Here is a 21,660-nt window from a genome sequence, read left to right as displayed (position 1 = left end):
TATCCGCTTTGGGTTCGAGCTTATTAGGATGAAACTTTTTCACATAAGAGTCACAGCCCCAAACTTTTAAGAAATGACAGCTTAGGTTTCTACAAACCATAGTTCATACGGTGTCATCTCAACGGAATTACATGGTGCCCTATTTAAAGTGAATTTGGTTGTCTCTAATGCCTAACCCCAAAACAATAGTGGTAATTCGATAAGATAAATCATAGTATGCACCATATCCAATAGGGCACGACTACGATGTTCGGACACACCATCACACTATGGTGTTCCACGTGGCTTGAGTTGTGAAACAATTTTCACGTTGTCTTAATTGTGTACCAAACTCGCAACTCAGATATTCATCTCTACGATCATATCGTAGACATTTTATCCTCTTGTCATGATGATCTTCAACTTCACTCTAAAATTACTTGAACCTTTCAATAATTCAGACATGTGTTCATCAAGTAAATATACTCATATCTACTCAAATCATTTGTGAAGTAAGACATAACGATATCCACTGCGTGCTTCAGCACTCATTGGACTGCATACATCAAAAATGTAGTACTTCCAATAAGTTACTTTCTTGTTCCATCTCACTGGAAAACGAGGCCTTCAGTCATCTTGCACATGATTCGCATGTCTCAAGTGATTCAAAATCAAGTGAGTCCAAACAATCCATCTGCATGGAGTTTCTTCATGTGTTTACACCAATAGGCATGGTTAGCATGTCTCAAACATTTCAAAAACTATTGAGTCCAAAGATCCATCAGTATGGAGCTTCTTCATGCGTTTTACACCAATATGACTCAAACGGCAGTGCCACAAGTAAGTGGTACTATCATTACTACTTTGTATCTTTTGGCATCAATAGCATGAACATGTGTATCACTACGATCGAAATTCAATAAACCACTGAAGGTATTTATTCAAGCAAATAGAAAAACCATTATTCTCTTTAAATGAATAATCATATTGCAATAAACACGATCTAATCATGTTGATGCTCAACGCAGACACCAAATAACATTTATTTAGGTTCAATACTAATCCCGATGGTAGAGGGAGTGTGTGATGTTTTGAACACATCAACCTTGAAATTTCTTCCAATACACATCATCACCTCACCCTTGCTAGTATCCGTTTATTTTATAGCTTTTATTTCGAGTTACTAACACTTAGCAACTGAATCGGTATCTAATACCCTGGTGCTACTAGGGGTACTAGTAAGGTACACATCAATATCATGTATATCCAATATACTTTTGTCGACTTTGCCGGTCTTCTCATCTACCAAGTATCTTGGGTAGTTCCGCTTCAGTGACCGTTCACCTCATAACAGAAGCACTTAGTCTCGGGTTTGGTTCAACCTTGGGTTTCTTCACTAGAGCAGCAACTAGTTTGTCGTTTCATGAAGTATCCCTTCTTGCCCTTGCCCTTATTGAAACCAATGATTTTGCTAATCATCAAAAATTGATGCTCCTACTTGATTTCTACTTTCGCGGTGTCAAACATACCAAATTGCTAAAGGATCATCATATCTATCCCTGATATGTTATAGTTCATCACGAAGCTCTGTTGCTTGGTGGCAGTGACTTTGGAGAACTATGTCAATCACTATCTTATCTCGAAGATCAACTCCCACTCGATTCAAGCGATTGTAGTACTCACACAATTTGAGCATATGATCAACGATTGAGCTTTCCTCCCTTACTTCGCAGGCCAAGAAACTTGTCTGGGGTCTCATACCTCTCAACGCGGGCACGAGCCTAAAATTCCAATTTCAGCTCTTGAAAGATCTCATATGGTCCGTGACGTTCAAAACGTCTTCGACGCCTCAATTCTAAGCCGTTAAGTATTACACACTTAACTATTACGTAATCATCAAAAAACGTGTATGTCAGATGTTCAGAACATCCATAGACAACACTCGGGGTTCAGCACACCTAGCGGTGCATTAAGGATACAAGCCTTCTATGCAGCAATGAGGACAATCCTCGGTTTATGGACCCAATCCGCATAATTGCTACTATCATCTTTCAACTAAGTTTTTTCTAGGAACATATCAAAAACAATAGAGCTACAGCACAAATAACAACATAATTTGTAGACATTTTGACTATGTTCATGATAATTGAGTTTAGCTAATCATATTACTACTAAACTCCCACTCAAGTTGACATCCCTCTAGTCATTCGAGTGTTGCATGATCCAAATTCACTAACTTAAGTCCGATCATCACGTGAGTTGAGTATAGTTTCAATGGTGAACATCTCCATGTTGATCATATCAACTATATGATTCATGCTCGACCTTTCGGTCTCGTGTGTTTTGAGGCCATGTTTGTACATGCTAGGCTCGTCAAGTTTAATCCGAGTGTTCCGCGTGTCCAACTGTTTTGCACCCTTTGTATGTGAACGTTGAGTCTATCACATCCGATCATCACGTGGTGTCTCGAAATGATGAACTGTCGCAACGGTGCACGTCGGGGAGAACACAATTTTATCTTGAAATTTTAGTGAGGGATCACCTTATAGTGCTACCGTCGTCATAAGCAAAATAAGGTGCATAAAAGGATTAACATCACATGCAAATCATAAGTGACGTGATATGGCGATGAACTTGTGTTTCTTGATCTCCATCACCAAAGCACCGACATGATGTGACAGCCCGAGACCGACGCTCCAGAAGATTCCCCCTTTAGTCTATGGTTGTCGTGTGTTTATTTTTATTTGTCGCATCATCATCGCATCATGCGCATCATCTGCATTGCCTTGGCATCCCGTTGCCGCCAGTTTTTAAACTTGCATCCGTTATTAGTTGATGGTTCTCTCCGTTTTCGTCATTGACCGTTTTGAGCCCGACCACACACGCACGCGCCCACGGCATCGTCAAAACCTTGTTTTTTAAAAGTGTGTATAAAACTTTCTTGGATTGGGTTGAAACTTGTCGTGCGGTCTTATTTAGATGTAGGTAGGCCGCTTGCCAAATTTCGTCGCAATCGGAGTCTGTGTGGTACCCGAACAGTCGACTGTAGCGGCATCTCTTTGGTTATTCGTCGGACGTTTTTCGGTGTTTAAAGACTCGTTGTCGGGTCGCCCGTTTTCCCTGTCGTCTCCGGATAGCACTGTACATACCCACTTAGCTTGTCCCCGCGTTCGAGATCGGCCGATTTCGATCGCGCGGTTGATACCGGGGCGAAATTCTGCTAACCCTAGCCCGTGTCTATAAATAGACAGCCCCACCTACCTAATCTAGCCCCCCTCTCTCTCTCTCTCCTCCTCGAATCCCGTGCCAAACCCCAAACGCTAGCGCAGCCAACCTCCTTGTCTCCCTCCTCCAGCCTCCGGGCCCGCCCGGGCCCGAACCAAGCCCGCCGAAGCCCATCTGGGCCCGGGGATCGTGCCGCCGCCCTCCCGAGCAGCGCCCGCTCGCCCTGCTCCCTCGCCCGAAACGCCCCGCGCCCCGTGAGCCTCGCGCAGCCGCCTGTGCCTCGCGCCCCCGCCACCCGTCGACCTCCGGCGCCGGATCCAGCCAGTGCCCAGGTCGCCTCGCGCCGCCCTCTCCACTGCTCCCGTCTCTCTCTCTCTCTCTCTCTCTCTCTCTCTCTCTCTCTCTCCTGTAACTTCTCCCTCTCTCCCTCATGTCTAGCACCATGGCAGGTGACCGCCGAAGCTCTGCGCTGGGAATGGATCCCTAACACCCGGATCTGTCCAGATCCGTGACCGGAACCCCGTCGTCTCGCGCCGTCCCGACGTCCCCTCGCCGGAGTTTGCGCGTCGCCGCCATGGATCCCGCACGAGAGCTCGACCCGACGCCTGCTCCTCCCACTCGGCAGCTCGCGTGGGCCGGCCCCAACCAGGCCCGGCGCGTCGTGGCCAGGAGCCAGTGCCAAGCCAGCCCAGCTCCTCTGCCAGGCCTGCCCCACGCCGTCCCCTCCGACCGGGCCAGGCCCACGTGGTGAGTTTCCCCCGCAGCCCTATCTCCCGCCCTGGGCGGCATTTAGTTATCCTGGGCCCACCAATTCGGCCCGTGGCATTTTTTCAATTATCTATGCGAATTATTATATTTCAGGAAATGTCTTATTTTGAAACCTTCGTAGAATTCAAACCGAGTGTCGGATCGCGACGTTTTAGATATGTAACTCGTGTAGAATTTCTCGTAGATTATGATTTTACACTTGCATGCATGTTTGAAGTAGTTTGATCCGGTGTGTACCTAGTTTTGCGTGCTGTCCTAATAGGGAATTATCCCGTATTTATTTTCGTGTGTGTCCGGATTGCTCAAATCCCGTAGTTTAAATGTTCGTGTTGTTCGGGACCCTTTCCCATGTATTTTAGAATAGTTGTTTGCATTTTTGAATGTAGGTTCCGTCGCTAGTTTGTTATATCATGTTTAGGACATAATCTCGCATATATGTGTGGCGATATTTTTATTTTGCAACCCCACATATTATACATGTTTTTGGGGTAGAAAAATCCATAGAATTTAACTGTGCATTTAATTTTAGCTTTTGAGCAAGTTAGTGTGCGTGATATTTTGCCATGTTGCCCTTTTGTTTATTTTGTGGAATTTAATCCATGCATGATATGAATGAGTTGTCAACTAGAGATATGCCCTTGGATATGTAGGCTAGCCCCTGGTAATTTTGGTTGCAATAGAAATCCATGTTTAGGTGTTGTTTGCTTGTTCTCAACATGCTAGAAAATAGTGCTGATTTGGAGATCCTGAAATATTTCTAAGTCTGAAATCTGTTATATTTTGTTGTTGTCTTGTCATGAGTTTATCTGGTGATCTATAGCTCTTTTGAGGTTGGTCCAATGGATTTAGTTGTAGCCCTTAAGATTATCTAGCATGCTGGAAATTTTCATGTCATTTGGTGACCTGTAGCATGTAGTTTTGCTGCTGTCAATATGCCTTCAGCTCGAAAACTGCACTGTCAAAACTGATATTTTCACTAAGTCTGAAACTATGTGTGAGATGCCATTTTATGAGTTCTTTTCCTAGTGATCCATGCTTCCATGATATATGTTATTAGTAGTATGTTGTAGTGCATCTTGACCACTACTCTCTCATGTCTTGTTTGAGCATTTTGGATTTATGTAGCTTGTTGTTCGAGGGTGTAGAAAATGACATGTTGCTGTTTTGGGCAGATTGTAGTGATTTCTTGTTTAGCTCGTAGTTATCGAACCGTTGCTCCGTTTTGATCGTGTCATATATGAAACTTGCTTAGAATCTCGTGTAGTTTCATATTATCTTGCTGGTTGTATGTTTTGAAATGCTTGTGACTATCATTGCACACATAATGCATTCATGCCATCATATCTTGCGGTGTTTGTATCTTTTGAACCGTAGCTCCGTTGGAGATGTTCTCTATGTGTAAATTGATTGGAACGACGCGTAGAATCATGTGAACCTATTTATTTTGCTACTTAACAAATATTAAAACATGCTAGTTCAGATCTGGACAGATTTATAAATTAACGTATGAGGTCATCTCGGAGATGCTATATGTCATTTCCGACCTCATTTAAAATGCCTAGATGGATAGCTTAGTTACGCTTCACCTCTTGCCATGTTTAACCAACATTTAATATTGCCGTGTACCTAATCGGAATAGAACTAAATAATTTGTATGTGGAGTTTCGTCAATATGCAACTCGTTGCATATTGAACTTCACTTAATGTGTAGTGTTTGATTGTTGTGAATTGCCATGTCATGCCTTGCATTAAACCGCTCATGCATCATTTGTGTTGTGCATCCTGTGGTGAATATATGTGTTGATGCTTGTTTCCGGTTTCCTTCGTCTCGATAGAGTTCCGCAAGCGTGTCGGAAAGTGAGGACCCGTTCGACTACATCGGTTTGTCTGCTTCACGGAGTCATTCTTCTTCCAAGCGGGATCTCAAGCAAGATGACCATTTCCCCAGATACCATTACTATCATTGCCTTGCTAGGTTTACCGTTCCTATCGTTATGTCTCGCTGCCTACCACCTGTTAAATATTAGCCTCTCAACATTGCCATGAAAACCTTCAACCTGTTCACAACCTAGCAAACCACTGATTGGCTATGTTACCGCTTGCTTAACCATGTGTTAGCGTTGCTAGTCGCAAGTGCAGTTGCTTCCATGTGATAACATGGGTTCCTTGTTATATCACCATATTAATTGCTATTTATTTAATGCACCTATACACTTCGTAAAAGGTGGAAGGCTCGGCCTTTCTAGCCTGGTGTTTTGTTCCACCTTTGACCCCTTAGTTTCGGCTACCGGTGTTATGTTCCATAAATGAGCGCTCCTAACATGCTTGGGGTTGTTATGGGGGCCCCTAGATTCTCGTTTTAGGATAAAGCTCGTCTCGCAACGCCCAACATAATAATATTGTTAATGCTGAAAAGCATAGGGTGTCATGAACCCGAGGAGTAATTTTACATAATACAGGGAGGGACAGTGCTGATGGTGCTGTTCCAAAACAGAGTGGTGTGCGGGGCCAACCCGGGGGAACTCGTGTGATTTCTATCAGGCCACTGTACGCTGCGCTCATCCGATTGTGCCCTGAGAACGAGATACGCGGCTCCTATCAGGATTGTCTGCACGTCAAGTGGCCTTGCTTGACTTGTTTTACCTTTATCGAGCGTCTTGTGCGAGGGATTCCGAGGATGCTTTGAGCTAAACTCGAGGTTGAGGTTTTCCATTAGGGATCCGAGGAGATCACCGATTTCCCTGATCGAGGTCATTCCGTCGCAGCGTGTGGTAGTTTGTGATGGACTAGTTGGAGCATCCCTGCAGGGTTAAATCTTTCAAAAAGCCGTGCCCGCGGTTATGTGGCAACATGGAAACTTTGTTTAACACTGGTTCTAGATAACTTGGAGTAAGCTTAATTAAAATATGCCAACTGAGTGTGTAGATCTTCCCCCTCTTTATTCTTGTACTCGTAAGTTAGCCATCAAATAAATGCTTAGTCGCTTGCTGCAGCCTCACCACTTAACCATGCCTCAACCATTAAGTTTTGCTAGTCTTGATACCTTTGGAAATGAGATTGTTGAGTCCCCTGTGGCTCACAGATTACTACAACACCAGTTTCAGGTACAGGTAAAGGTTACTTTGACGTGAGCGCGATGATTGTTCATTTGGAGTTTCTTCTTCTTCTTCATCGATCTAGGATGGGTTTCAGGCTGACAGCCTGGGATAGCAAGGATGGACGTCGTTCTTTTCTCGTTTGTTCTCATCCGTAGTCAGACCCTGCTCTTCTTCTTGATATTTATGTATTATACTGATGTGACTCTGATGTAGCTTGTGGCGAATATAAGCCAATTCCATATACTCTTCTCTTGAGTACATGTACTTGTAATGTATCCATTCTTGCGAAACGACGAGATGCGCTTCTATCCCTGTTGAGGGCCTCGCGCCAAAATAAGGATGGGGTCGCATCTTGGGTGTTACACATGATCTCCATCGTCACCGGCGCCGCACCATGATCTCCATCATCGTGCTGCCATCGAGGTTGTTGCGCTATCTATGTTGTTACTACTAAAGCTACTGCCTAGCGATATAGCAAGAGCATCTGCAAGCGCAAAATAAATTTAAAGACAACCCTATGGCTCATGTCGGTTGCCGTAGCATCGACGCGCAAGTCGATATTTAACTATTACAACATGATCATCTCATACATCCAATATATCATATCATGTCATTGGCCATATCACATCACAAGCATACCCTGCAAAAACAAGTTAGACGTCCTCTAATTTGTTGTTGCATGTTTTACATGGCTGCTATGGGTATCTAGTATGATCTCATCTTACTTATGCAAAGCCACAACGGTGATATGCAAATTGATATTTAACCTTCTCCAAGGGCCGCCTCGGTCAAATCTGTTCAACTAAAGTTGAAGAAACGGACACCCGCGAGTCATCTTTCTGCAACAAGTGGCATGTCAATCGATGAAACCGGTCTCTCGTAAGCGTACGAGTAAAGTTGGTCCGGGCCGCTTCAATCCAACAATGCCACTAAATCAAGAAAAGACTAAGGAGGGCAGCAAATTGTACATCAACGCCCATAAACTCTTTTGTGTTCTACTCGAGATATCATCTACGCATGAACCTAGCTCATGATGCCACTGTTGAGGAACGTTGCATGGGAAACAAAAAAAATCCTACGCACACGCAATACCTATCCATGGTGATGATCATCTACGAGAGGGGAGAGTGAATCTACATACCCTTGTAGATCGCTAAGCGAAAGCGTATATAATGCGGTTGATGTAGTGGAACATCTTCGCGATCCAAATTGCAGCCCGTCCCGCGATCTCATCACGATCCATCCCGCGATCCCATCACGATCCATCCCGATATAGTGCCGAACAGACGGCACCTCCGCGTTCAGCACACGTACAGCTCCATGACGATCCCCGCCTTCTTGATCCAGCAAGAGGGGCGAAGAGGTAGATGAGTTCTCCAGCACGACGGCATGGTGGTGGTGATGGTGAACTAATCCAGCAGGGCTTCGCCTAAGCACCGCCGAACTAGACTAGAGGAGAAACAAATCTAGAGATAAGTAGAGGGAGCACGTGACAATTAGGGTTAGCCCTCACCTCTAAAACCTCTAGTATATATAGGAGGAGGGAGAGGGGAGGCTGCCTTGGCCCCTCCTCCAAGGAGGAGAGGTTCGGCCAAAGCAAAGGGAGAGTCCTCCTCCCACAAGGGAGGTGGACTCCCTTGGAAGGACTCTTCCTCCTTTCCTTTTAAACTTTCTTGCATTATCCCTCCACTCCTAGCCGCATTGGACTTTAGGAGAGGCTTTGGCCAGCCCACCAAGGGCTGGTCCACCTCCTCTCACAGCCCATGAAGCCCTTGGGTCGTCAAAACCCTCCCAGTGGTCCCCCGGTACCCTCCCGACACTCCCGGTACACTACCGATGAGCCCGAAACTTTTTCGATGACCAAAACAGGACTTCCTATATATCAATATTTACCTCCGGACCATTCCAGAGATCCTCGTGACGTCGAGGATCTCATCCGGGACTCCGAACAACCTTCGGTCACCAACACCTCTAACTCAACTATACGGAAATGTCATCGAACCTTAAGTGTGCAGACCCTGTGGGTTCGAGAACTATGCAGACATGACCTGAGACACTCCCTGGTCAATAGCCAATAGCTGGACCTGGATGTTCATATTGGCTCCTACATATTCTACGAAGATCTGTATCAGCTGAACCTCTATGTCAAGGATTCAGTTAATCTCGTATGTTGTTCCCTTTGTCCTTCGGTATGTTACTTGCCCGAGATTCGATCGTCGGTATCACCATACCTAGTTCAATCTCGTTACCGGCAAGTCTCTTTACTCGTTCCGTAATACAAGATCCCGTGACTAACTCCTTAGTCACATTGTTTGCAAGGCTTGTTGTGATGTTGTATTACCGAGTGGGCCCCGAGATACCTCTCCGTCACACAAAGTGACAAATTCCAGTCTTGATCTACGCCAACCCAACAGACACCTACAGAGATACCTGTAGAGCACCTTTATAGTCACCCAGTTACGTTGCGACGTTTGATAAACACAAGGTATTCCCCCCGTGTCCGGGAGTTGCATGATCTCATGGTCATAGGAACAGATACATTGACATGCAGAAAACAGTAGCAATAAACTGACACGGTCATATGCTACGTTCATAGTTTGGGTCTTGTCCATCACATCATTCTCCTAATGATGTGATCTTATTATCAAGTGACAACACTTGTCTATGGCCAGGAAACATTGACCATCTTTGATCAACGAGCTAGTCAACTAGAGGCTCACTAGGGACAGTGTGTTGTCTATGTGTCTACACATGTATTTGAGTTTCCAATCAATACAATTTTAGCATGGATAATAAACGTTCATCATGAACAAAGAAATATAATAATAACCAATTTATTATTGCCTCTAAGGCATATTTCCAACACTTATCCGTTATTTCAGCCACACGTTCTCGACACCCTGGGTCAAACCATTTTCTCCCCCATCTCTCTTGAACTCAATCCCGTGGAGATCTCACCCATCATGGATGGCCAGGATGGAGGCTTTTCGAGGGCGATCAGGTTGCTCCGGCGATGTCGCGACGACGCTATCGTGCTGCGATGATGGGTAGGACGGCTTCGGCGACGCTGCGATGGTACCATCGTGTTGCGAGCCAATGTTGCGACAATGGTCGACATGTTGCAACTCGATGTTGCACCGCCGCCGCCGTGCTGTGACAAGATCTCGGCTACAGCGACGTCGCAAGTAGCTCAAGGGATGTTGTGACGACGATGCTGCTACGGCGGCTCGGGCTGCTCCTGGGATGCTGTGACGGCGGTTCACACTGCCCTCGAGATGTTGCGATGATGATGCTACTACGGAGGCTCGAGCTCTTCCGACATGTTGCGACGACAGCTCATGCTACTCCGGGGATGGTACGACAACGACTCATGTCGCGACGGCTCTATCAAGCTATGAGATGGTGTTGTGAGGCCGCCAGAATTTTTACGAGCTATTGTTGCCACCATTCTGGAATGCCACCAAAGTTTGTTACACACGAGAGGATGGGTGCCCGACATTCTGCGATGCCACCAGAGTTGTTAAACATGAGAGGATGACTGCCCGACGCTCTGTGATGAGAAGATAGAAGACCATGCTGCATTGACTTCCATCATACAGCTAAGGAAGTCCTACAAAGTTCTTTCTGAGAGTTGGAGCTGCGTTGTCTGGCCGTAGGTCAATGTATCATCGATAAGGGTGGGCTTTGCCGTGAGTGAGTGGGCTTGGCCCTTGTTGTACCGGTTTTTGCCTAGTTTTTTTGTAATTAACTGAACAATTCTCTTCTGCTTATTTAGGCCCTGTTTGGAACCACTCAAATTATATAATCCAGTTTTTATAATCTATTATATCTCCAAACAAGACAGATTATGATGTAGATTATAAAAACTAGATGGACAGATTATTAAAAACTCACAATCTACTCTACCCCAGCTAAAATCAGATTATAGATTGCTAATGACCCGTTACCCTTGTAAAGTTGGAGATAATTACATTCCTGTCACCGCCACCCTTGTTTTTCTTCAAAAAACAAAGGGCAAACAGGTCATTACGCAATGTAAAACCTGAATTACAGTTTATATAATCTGACCTTCAAACATGTCCACCTAGATTATTTTTATAAACCAGATTATATAATCTATCTTCATAATCCAGATTATTATAATCTATTATGGTTCTAAACAGGGCCTTGATAGATGAGGCAATCTTTGCCTCAGCTTCGAAAAAAAAATGGTAGAAAGAGCCCTTGCCAGGCTATGCCCGAGCAAACATATTAACGATAACACACACACAGGCTTATCAAATTAGACTGAGATTTAGCACAAGCGTTAAGCAAAACTACACTTGTGCCTCTGAAGTTCCCTGACCATCACAAAACCCGATCAGTTGGGCGAGACACCCGGTTCGACGTACGTACTACTTTTCCACGCCTTGGAATCGTATATATAGTATATAGGAGACTAATATGAAGAATCCAGTACGCTGCCCACCACCATGGAACTGATGGTGAACGAACATGCCTTTTCAAACGCACCACCAGGCTCAGATTCCGGTAATAAAAGATGAAAGAAAGTTCCGGCGAGCATCAACCACACTTGTCTTCTTCAGAGAAACATCACAACGCTAGTAGTAACTTGGATGACAGCAAAAGCGTCAAAAGAGACCGCTAAACAAAGCAGCTAGCCTCGGAAAAGACTGGACAGACACAAAACTGCCACCGATGGAGGAACAGATGTTGGCGCCTCCGACCACCACCCACCTCACCTCCACCCCTGCCGCTTTCCATCAAGGATCAATACATGCAATTGGCTTTAGCAGAGGAGCTTTTGCATGACACTGTCCAACTGGCTTCAACAAAGCAGCATAAAACCAAACCGCAAAGATGCTACAGGGAGAAGGATGACAAGCGTCCATTCCTCTTTCAAGAGGCACACACAGAATAAATGTGACTACGGCAGTAGTAGATGGGGGGGAACGGATGCATGCATGAGGTCACCGGAAATAACTCCCCGCCTTATCAGACGGGCAACAGAAATCTGTTTCTTGAAGGATGCGATGGCGCATTTCAGTTTCAGGGGTAGGGCGATGCTGCTGCTGATGTTTGCCCCACCATTGGCAACCCACAGCATGTGACCTGACGGTATCATGCAGTTTGGTTCATGGCAACTGGGCAAAGATTTAACAGGTGCCATGCCAAACATGAATGCATGCTCAGATCTTCAGACCGATCCTCTGTCTCACATTTATGGAAGATCTCATGGATGCACTTAACAAGCAAAAACATTGAAAGGACTGACCAACTCCATGCAGACTGAAGAGGTAAAACATGAATCAATTGATGGATCCATGCAAACAAACACACAAGAAGCCAAGGCAGCATGGAAACTAAACTGGAGTATTTTCAACCCCAAACAGAGCCATGACTGACCTTTCCATTGGGGAGCAGGCAAGCAGGCAGCAGTCCAGGTCATGATAAACAAGCACTCAACTGTTAAGAAATAGGCAGTTGCCAGCATGATCATGCTGCCCACACAGAAAGAGACACCTTTTTTTTTTTTCCCTTTTCTTTTGTTATCTCTTGATGGCCACAATGAACATGCTGATCTCCATCTGGTAAAGGGGTTCTTATTATAATGATCCCTTGACACGTTGGCGTATTATTATTGTTCAAGTAGATGAGTGCATTCTACTGCCCCACCAGGGAAAAGAGCACAGCACAAATTCTGTTAGTGTTGGATGAGCTGGCAAATAAACTACCTAAATTCGTACAAATGGCATGCAGCTTGCCCAAAAATTCTACACAGCGGAATATATCCCCAAAACCAGTACACCACCACTTCTGCTGATAACAGTGGCTACTGATCTTCACCATGACAAGAAAAAAAGACAACAAGGGGTATATAAGCTAAGCACAGATGGTGTTTGAAACTTTTCGAGACTCCGGATTAAAAGAGAGCACGTAAAGTTTCTAATCAAGGCCCTGTTTGGAACCATAATAGATTATGATAATCTGGATTATGAAGATAAATTATATAATCTGGTTTATAAAAATAATCTAGGTGAACATGTTTGGAGGCCAGATTATATAAACTGTAATCCAGGTTTTACATTGCATAATGACCTATCTACCATCTGGTTTTTTTTAAAGAGGAGGGTAGCGGTGGTAGAAATGTTATTATCTCCAACTTTACAAGGGTAATGGGTCATTAGCAATCCATAATCTGATTTTAGCTGGTATAGAGTAGATTATGAGTTTTTAATAATCTATCCATCTAGTTTTTATAATCTACACTATAAGTTGTCCTGTTTGGAAACATAATAGATTATAAAAACTGGATTATATAATCTAGGTGGTTCCAAACAGAGTTTAGTTTTGGCCATTTCCATGCAGAACACCTCGTGAAAGGTTTATCAAATCAGAGTTACTGTTAATCCATGCTATTGTGCATCTATCCGCCTTATCATTGTGGAACAGCCCAAAGGTCTGGCATGCTCGCTTGCCCTTAGGCGAACCAATGATACTTTTAACATTTAAGCATAAATATTTCTAGACAGTTTTCATTGCTACCTACGCACCAGATTCTACGATAGACCAAATTCAAAGCTTTTCAATTTTGCTTCTGAATCAAATGACGACATGGCATTTTGTGCGATTGTGCGCAATAAATTTAAGTATCAGTTTTGCTTTAGCACATCTAGATGTGCTCTAAATATTGCACATGTAAGTCATATGTCATTGATTTTACGGTAAGATTCAGGCAAGCATTTTCTTTTGTCTTTTCACTTTTTTTTTAGTTTGATTGAGTCACTTAGTTAGTATCCGTGCGCATGGACATACTAAATACATTTCTCCATACCAACTAAAATTACACATATCCTGAAAATCCTACTACCTTACCATATTTATAGACAGTTCCACCTAGTTAACAAATATACTACTCCCTCCATTCCATAGTTATTGTCGTGGTTTTAGTCAAATAAACTACATAACTCGGCAAGAGCAAGTAGTGTGACTTTTATGCTGGTGAGAAAAAAAATCAAGAGAACCACTGGTCCAACACAGATGAAGCAAGTAAGGATAATGCTATATAAAATATTGTCTAACAAAATAAGCGTATAGAATCAAGGATCTAGAAATGTTTATTATTGTATCATATTTTCGTTGCAGGAATTGGCCGTGAAGGGAGGATAAAATTGCCAGCCATCATCTTGATCGCTCAAGAGCAGATCACTGCTCCTATAAAAGAAGACCTCCCTAGCTGCAAAATTACCTGAATATCTACACACCTTGCAATAACAATAAATAAAGGCACTCACTCTAGGGAGGACGATCGAAATCATCCAGCTCTCAGCTATTATACACCTGCAAAATGGACAGAAAACAAACATGGATACATAGGTTCATCAGTCAACCAAGCTCCCTTTTTTGCACAAATAATCGGACAAGCGGAATGCGGAAAAGGATCGATGTTTTTTACCTGAACCGGAGGGAATTCTGGCGATGATCAAAAGAGCAGCAGGAGTAGAACTGAGGATGACCCTGATCCATTCCACTAAAACCCCAGAGCAAGAAGCCTCTTTTGAGTTTTGGACACCACAAGTGAAAAAAATCGACATAAAAACTCATCACAACCCCAAGAACAACAACAACAACAACAACCTAAAGGTAATCAAAGCTTCGCCATAGCTGCGTGCATACAGTTTTCTCTCCTTCCTTGGTTTCTCCTTCTGCAGAAATTAACAGAAACAGATGTGATGATAACTGGTAACTGGACGACAGCCTGCTACTGGCCGGACTCCTCCTCGGAGTCGCCGTCCTCGCGCTCCTCCTCCCCGTCCTCCTCCTGCTGCTGCTGCTGGTGATGGTGGTGCTGTTCGTGGTGGTGGTGCTGATGAGGGTGCGGGTGCTGCAGCTGCCCGCTGGCCCCGGCGCTGCCGACCTGGTGGTAGAACTGGCTGAGCACCCCGATGTGGCCCTCCTGCGACAGGCCGAGCTCCAGCCCCGGTATGGCGGCCGCCGCGTGGCTGGCGAACATGGGCGCGAACCCGATGTGCCCGCCCATGCCCCCCGCGCCGCCGCCCGGCAGCTCGATCCCGGCGGGGAGGCCGATCCGCTGCATGAGGCCGCCGATGCCCCCGCCGTCGGCGCCAGAGGAGTTCATGAAGCCGGCCTGCGAGAACCCCGCGGAGGCCGGCGGCGGCCCCCACATGTGGTGGTGGTGGTGCGGGCGGCCGGCGAGCGCGGAGGTGGGGGACGGGAGCGAGGGCGCGACGGAGGAGAGCGCGGACGCCGGGATGGTCCCCGTGCCGGTGGCGGCGACGATGGCCGGCTCGGCCTGCTGCAGCAGCCACTGCACGGTCTCGCCGTCCGACTTGTGGCCTAGCTCGCGCGTGAGCTGGAAGATCCGCGCCGCGCAGAGCGCCGGCATCCGGATCCGGCGCCCCCGGCCGTCCACCTTGGTGTGGCGGTCCTTGTTGGAGCTGCGCTTCGGCCCCAGCGCCTGCACCCTCCGGTCCCCCGCCGCCGCCAACACCACCTGCTGCTGCGGCGGCGGCTGCTCCTTCCCCCCGCCTCCGCCCGCGTCCTCCTGCTGCTGATGCACCTGGATTTGCAGCTGGTGCTGCGGCGGCGGCGGCTGCTCCTGCTGCGGCGGATGGTGGTACTGCTCGCGATCCAGCTGCTGCTGCTGCTGCTGGTGCTGGTGGTGGTGGTGCTGGGCGGGCGTGGTGGAGGGGGAGGAGGTGGTGGTGGTGGCCGTCGCCGCGGAGGTGGGCTCCGCTTTGTTTGGCGGTGGGGGAGGGGGGAACTTGGGGTCCATCTCCACGCCCACACGCAAACCAACGACACCACCAACTTGCCGTCCGGCCGGCCGTCCGTCCGTCCGTCCGTCCCCCAAAACCAACAACTTTCTTCTTCCTCCTCCTATCAAATCCCTCCCCTCGCTCAAAAACCAGGCAAGAACGAGGAGGAGGAGGAGACCAATAATGGACCGCAGATGGCGACGGGGAGGGAGAGAAGAGAAGACGCCGGGGAGGGAGAGAGATAGGGGATGGGATGGAGGGAGGGAGGGGGGAATAAGAAAATCCAGGGAAAGAAGATAGATAGATAGATAGATACCACGCCCACTTTCTGGATTTTTACTCTGCTCTCCGGACTTTCTTCCTCCCCTGCAATGTCTTTCCCTCCTCCACTGTCATTTCTTGGCTCTCTTTTTTTAGCTTTTTTCAGCTTTGGTGTGTTAATCTTGTCCAGGGTTAGGGTTAGGATCTACTAGGAGGGTGCTTTTGGCTAGTAACTTAAGTGATGAAGTGCTTTGGTGGTGTAATTTTTACTGCCCTCTTTTGGGGTTGAGCTGTGGTTGGTGGTGGTAGAAGTGAGGTGAGGTGACTGAGACTGACTGAGGCAGGAGGGGTAAAATGGAACAATGGTGGAAAGGGCGAGGGGGCAGAAAGCTGTCAGACAACAACTGCATTCAGGCATTTTGTTACATCCACTTGGACCTCTACACTTGGAGTAGCTACGATTTTTTTGGACAACTACTGTATCTGGAAATACTACAGCCTATGACCATCCTGAAACGTACCCTAGCTGGTTATATCTGAATTGCAGTTTACAATTTCTCTCTCTCAAGATTTGTATTGCTTCGGGTAGAAATACAGCATGGCTTTTATTTCATACTCTCTCTGTTTCATAACGTGGTGCATATTTTATTTTGTTTTGAAAAGTCAAGCATCGCAAACTTTGATCGAATTTATGGAGAATAATATTTACGCCTAGAATGCCAAACTTATATCATTAGATTCATTATAAGATGGACTTTCATACTTTACATATTTTTGTATTGTAGATATGAATAGTTATCTCTATAAAGCTTTGTCAAAGTTATCAAAGTTTGATTTTTTTTTAAATCTATACGCACTATACTATGTAACGGATGGAGTACTAGTTAATTGTTTGTGTGTTTTTATAGTGGCATACATAGGTTCAACATCAATCGTGTACGACATATACATTATACCCATTATATTCTAATGTGGGAAGTGCTTTGATTCGATAAGATTGAGTTAATAGAAAAGGTTTCATTTGAGTCGGTTGCCCATATCCAACATGTTGCTATAATGGTTTGAACTGATTGAGTTAATGTAGTTACCTTACATCATCAACGGGGCCTTGCAAAAGAGTTTATTTGATTTAATTGAGTTGATGCAATTACATACAACCCATCAATGGAGGCGCTATAAAGAAATTGACTTTATTTCATTGCTGTAAATTCCAAACAAAACAAATATAAGGGCATCTCCAACGTCGACCCTCAACCTCCCGTAACCTATTGTCCAACTAGTTGATTGATTTATTCACTCAATGTTGGTCGACACATTATATATGGCACACACGCGCTGTCGTGGCGTACCACATGAAAGAGGGACGACCATCTGTATGCACACATTGTTGGATGAAGCTGAAAGGGCAGTATATGTGAGACGGCATGATCCGTTGATCAACAACTTGTTGTACATCTGCTTAATTGGAGACGTTGTTGTACTAGAATTAATTTGCATGCATGATATGTATGGATGATTTGTGATATTTCCTATCAAAATTTTGATGAATATCGTCCGGTTTGCATGAATTTTGTTTGGTTTGTTAAAATGTGGGCTGAAATGTATGCAGCTAATGTTGGACGTCGTCCTCCCGCATCCGTGTTCGCGGACTGATGCCCCAACCCCAAACCCACCCACCCCACCCCCGGTTTGCGGACAGATGCGGGAGGAAATTTGCGTGTTGCTGTTGGAGATGCCCTAGCCCCGTGTAAAAAACATCTAACTTAAATAATATTAGAGGATTCAAATCCTTAGATTTAAGAACTTTTTGACAAATACCTTTCATAGAAAATTAAACACGCACTCACACCTCTAGAAAATAGTCTATTGTTTTATTTTCACTAATACGCAAGATTGTGTATCATTTCAATGATAGATGAAGGTGAAATCTATTGTTTTTCCGGTGACTTGATCAAAGAAACGAAAACATGGTAAGATGCAAATAACAAGGTATTTCAGTTTTGCATCTTTAGAATCGTGTGAATAAGATATTTCAATGTTGCTGCTATAGAATCGTGCCAATAAAAGATGCCCTAATAATATATGAAACATCAAACTTGTATTATCAGATGGTTTACAAAAATATTACTTTTACAATGTATAGTTAGTTTTATCGTATGTGAGGGAACATGTCGGCACATATATTGATGATCAAACAATTGTTTTGTAAAATGACATGGCGTGACCTACAAAACTTACATGTAGGATCGAATAAAGTATCGAAACACCACTTTGTTATACAACTTTAGTAATGCATCAATGGTCGAAGATGTTATATCCAGCTTGTGAGTCATATTATCTAAGACTATCCATAATGAAAAGTAAGTTACACTAGTAAGAGGCACATGACCCTACACTATGTTACTAGTACCATCATAGTGGGTAGTAATATAAGTATGGTGTTATGCAAAGGTTCATTTACTATGGATTCATATTTTCTTGGGATATTTGACTAACATATTATGTTACTATCACAAACCATTCTCTCTTTATTAATTACTTGACACATCAGCTTATTTACCTAGGTGGCATCTATTTTACTACTCCATTATGGCTAGTTTAAGCGGCCATTGCTTTCTATAAGCTATTTAATCATTAGTGCAATCATTTGTTCTCGTTATTTATATTAGCCGCCACCCGTCTATTTTTTTGAAGCATGCCCTTTTTCATGCCATCTTTCACTAAATGTTTTGATCCGTTCGACGATCACCGGTGACACACGAAAAAAAACATAATAGTCGTGGTGGCTCGCTTCTTCGAAAGTTTGATTCGCCATTTCAAGTCCATACACGAGGTAAGTAGAAACATACTCCCTTCGTTTCATAGTGTAAGAGTATTTTTTTTCTTGAGGAATAATGTAAGAGTATGTTTCATACTATACCGACGTAAAAAACGCTCTCATATTACGTGCCGGAGGGGTATCATTTCTAAAATTAGAATGTAAAATTACCACGCAGCTGTTTTTTATTTTTCCTTTTTTGGGGAATGTTCCATGCAAGTTGTGCACGCGTAGGTAGGTGCTTTGTGGGTGTAGCAGTGGTGGTGCATCTAGTAGGAGATATAGATTCCTGGCCGTCCCTGTCCGTTCCTTTCGCTCCCGGGTCTCCACCAATGGGTGCCGGCAGTGTGGCTCCTTCAGATTTTTCATTCTTTATTTTCATGGCGATGATGATGGATGGAGGACGGGAATGGATAAGCTCGTGACTGTGGCAGTGGAGGTGGGCCAGGCTCCGGTCAAACGCGATGGCCCAGTGAACCGGGCCTTAACCAACCAACCAACCCCCGTGTCTATTCCTCGCCCGACAGCTTAATTGGCATCTAGTTACCCCACTTGGACTTGATATACAACGAAATTTCCAGTTCAGAGCTTTCTTTAGACCAGTTCACAGCTAAATTGGCGCCTAGTTACTCCACTTGCATCACGTATTCTACACACCAGCTAGCAAAAATATACGGTTTGGTAAGTACATTGAATGGGAAATAAAATTTGGGAGGCATGGTTTCGTTGACGCTGAACATTGCACAGGGCGAGTCTCCTCATGGATTGATTACAGGACATGGCTTGGTTGACGCTGAATGAGACCTGACCAGACACAGTACAGGGACCGAGGGACGCATCTTTCTGGTTTCTACTTCCTCCGTAAATTAATATAAGAGCATTTAGAATACTATTTTAATAATCTAAACACTTTTATATTAATTTACAGAGGGAGTAGTACGTAAAAGTCAAAGAAGAGACGTGGAAAAAGTAAGCCTGCGGGATGGGCAGACTGAATAACTTGAGTTAATTGCAAAAGACTATCACAATTCGGGCCTTATTCATAAGTTGGTGCCATCTTTTAAATTTTTTGCAAATACGTATCAAGATACAAGCTGTATTTTACAGATCCTGTATTTCTACGTATAGATGCTCTTTCTGACACATATGACCCACCGGTCAGTCTCTTACAGGGAAAACCGGCCTGAACCGCTTTGGCCGGGGGAAAACCGTCTCTTTCTCTCTCTCTCTATGCGGCAGCAGCAGCGGCAGTCGACCAATAGGCCCCCGGCGACGGCGGTGACAAGTCGAGCCCGGCCTACCAGCGGCGGACCTGGGACGCGGTGAGGCGCAGCATGACCGGCCTCGTCAACAAGGCCACCGCCGCCAACGTCCGCCACGTCCTGTCGGAGCTCCTCGCCGAGAACCTTGTTCGCAGGCGCGGCCTGCTCTGTCGCGCGCTGCTCAGGTCCCAGGCCGCCTGCCCGGCCTTCACCGACGTGTTCGTCGCCATCGCGGCCGTCGTCAACTCCAAGATCCCCGTCGTCGGCCGGCACCTCCTCGTCTGGCTTGTGATCCGTCTTAGGTGCGCCCACGTCGCCGGCGACAAGCCCCAGCTGGCCGCCGCGGCGAGCTTCGTCGCCCACCTCGTCAACCAGGGCATGGCGCACGAGTTGTTGGCGCTGGAGCTCGTTGAGATGCTCCTCGCCGAGCCCACGGACGACGGCGTGGAGGTGGCTGTCGGGGTCGTCACGGAATGCGGCGCTGCACTTAGCATGTCGTGCCCCAGGTAGCTCGACACCGTGTTCGACGCTCTCTGGAGCATCCTTGTCGACGTCGACGTGGACCGGCGCACCGGGTTCTTGATCGAGGGCCTCTTTGCTGTCCGGAGAACTCAGTTCCGGGGGCACCCTCCAGTCCGCCCGGAGCTTGACCTCATCGAGCAGCAGGACCAGTTCACGCATCAGGTCGAGATCCCCCTCGAGGACAGCCATGGCGATCAGCTCGACCCCAAGACCCATCTCGACGTGTTCAAGCCTAGTGCCACCTTCCTGCACGATGAGGCAGCCTACGAGCACCTCAGACGAAGCATGCTTGGCGTTGACCCCGACGACGACGACGAAGACGACGAAGACAAGGATGACGAGTCCGACGGCGATGGGGAAGACATGGAGGTGATCAAGGACGAGATGGACACCAACCTGATGAACCTCCGGCGGACGATATACCAGACGATCATGTCGAGCGCCGGCGCCGAGGAGGCCGGGCAGAAGCCCCTGTCTGTGGTGCGGCCGGGCCAGGAGGCGGAGCTCTGCGCCATGCTCGTGGAGTGCTGCAAGCAGGAGAGGGCGTCCAACACGGAGTCGGGCTGGGAGAGAGCGCGAGTGCGGCTGGATCCGGTCCGCATGGAGAGAGAGAGAGAGACGGTTTTCCCCAGGCCAAAGCGGTCCAGGTCGATTTTTCCTGTAAGAGACTGACCGGTGGGTCATATGTCAGAAAGAGCATCTATACATAGAAATACAGGATCTGCAAAATACGGCATGTATCTTGGTACGTATTTGCAAAAAAAATTGAAAGATGGCACCAACTTGTGAATACGGCCTGAATTGTGGTAGTCTTTTGCAATTAACTCGAATAACTTGGTTGTAGGACCAACATGTACATGACCCACGGGAACAAACCGGAGCACGCCGAGGCCAGTCGGCGACACGACACGGCGCTTGTTCGAAACGGAAATTCCTCCACATGCTAG

General features: G+C 46.0%; 1 protein-coding gene and 1 pseudogene across 1 annotated transcript; one reads left to right on the top strand and one right to left on the bottom strand.

Annotated features, from left to right (window-relative positions):
* Positions 1-14,165: 14,165 nt before the first annotated feature.
* On the bottom strand, positions 14,166-16,134 carry LOC123445274 (transcription factor TCP20-like). Its single transcript, XM_045122238.1, has 2 exons — positions 14,527-16,134; positions 14,166-14,411 (listed from the first exon to the last, which is right to left on the bottom strand). The coding sequence occupies exon 1, from the start codon at positions 15,865-15,867 to the stop codon at positions 14,833-14,835; it is 1,035 nt and encodes a 344-aa protein (XP_044978173.1). The 5' UTR covers positions 15,868-16,134; the 3' UTR covers positions 14,166-14,411; positions 14,527-14,832.
* A 3,592-nt stretch (positions 16,135-19,726) lies between these two features.
* LOC123442082 lies at positions 19,727-21,385 on the top strand (annotated as a pseudogene).
* The last annotated feature ends 275 nt before the right edge of the window (positions 21,386-21,660 follow it).

The sequence above is a fragment of the Hordeum vulgare genome, chromosome 3H (genome assembly GCF_904849725.1).
Source record: "Hordeum vulgare subsp. vulgare chromosome 3H, MorexV3_pseudomolecules_assembly, whole genome shotgun sequence".
NCBI lineage: Eukaryota > Viridiplantae > Streptophyta > Magnoliopsida > Poales > Poaceae > Hordeum > Hordeum vulgare.
The sequence above is the reverse complement of the archived record's forward strand: the minus strand, read 5'-3'. Positions and strand labels throughout refer to the sequence as shown.

Excerpts from the sequence above, each read along its gene's own strand:
- LOC123445274 (XM_045122238.1), bottom strand. The coding sequence starts at position 15,867 with ATGGACCCCAAGTTCCCCCCTCCCCCACCGCCAAACAAAGCGGAGCCC.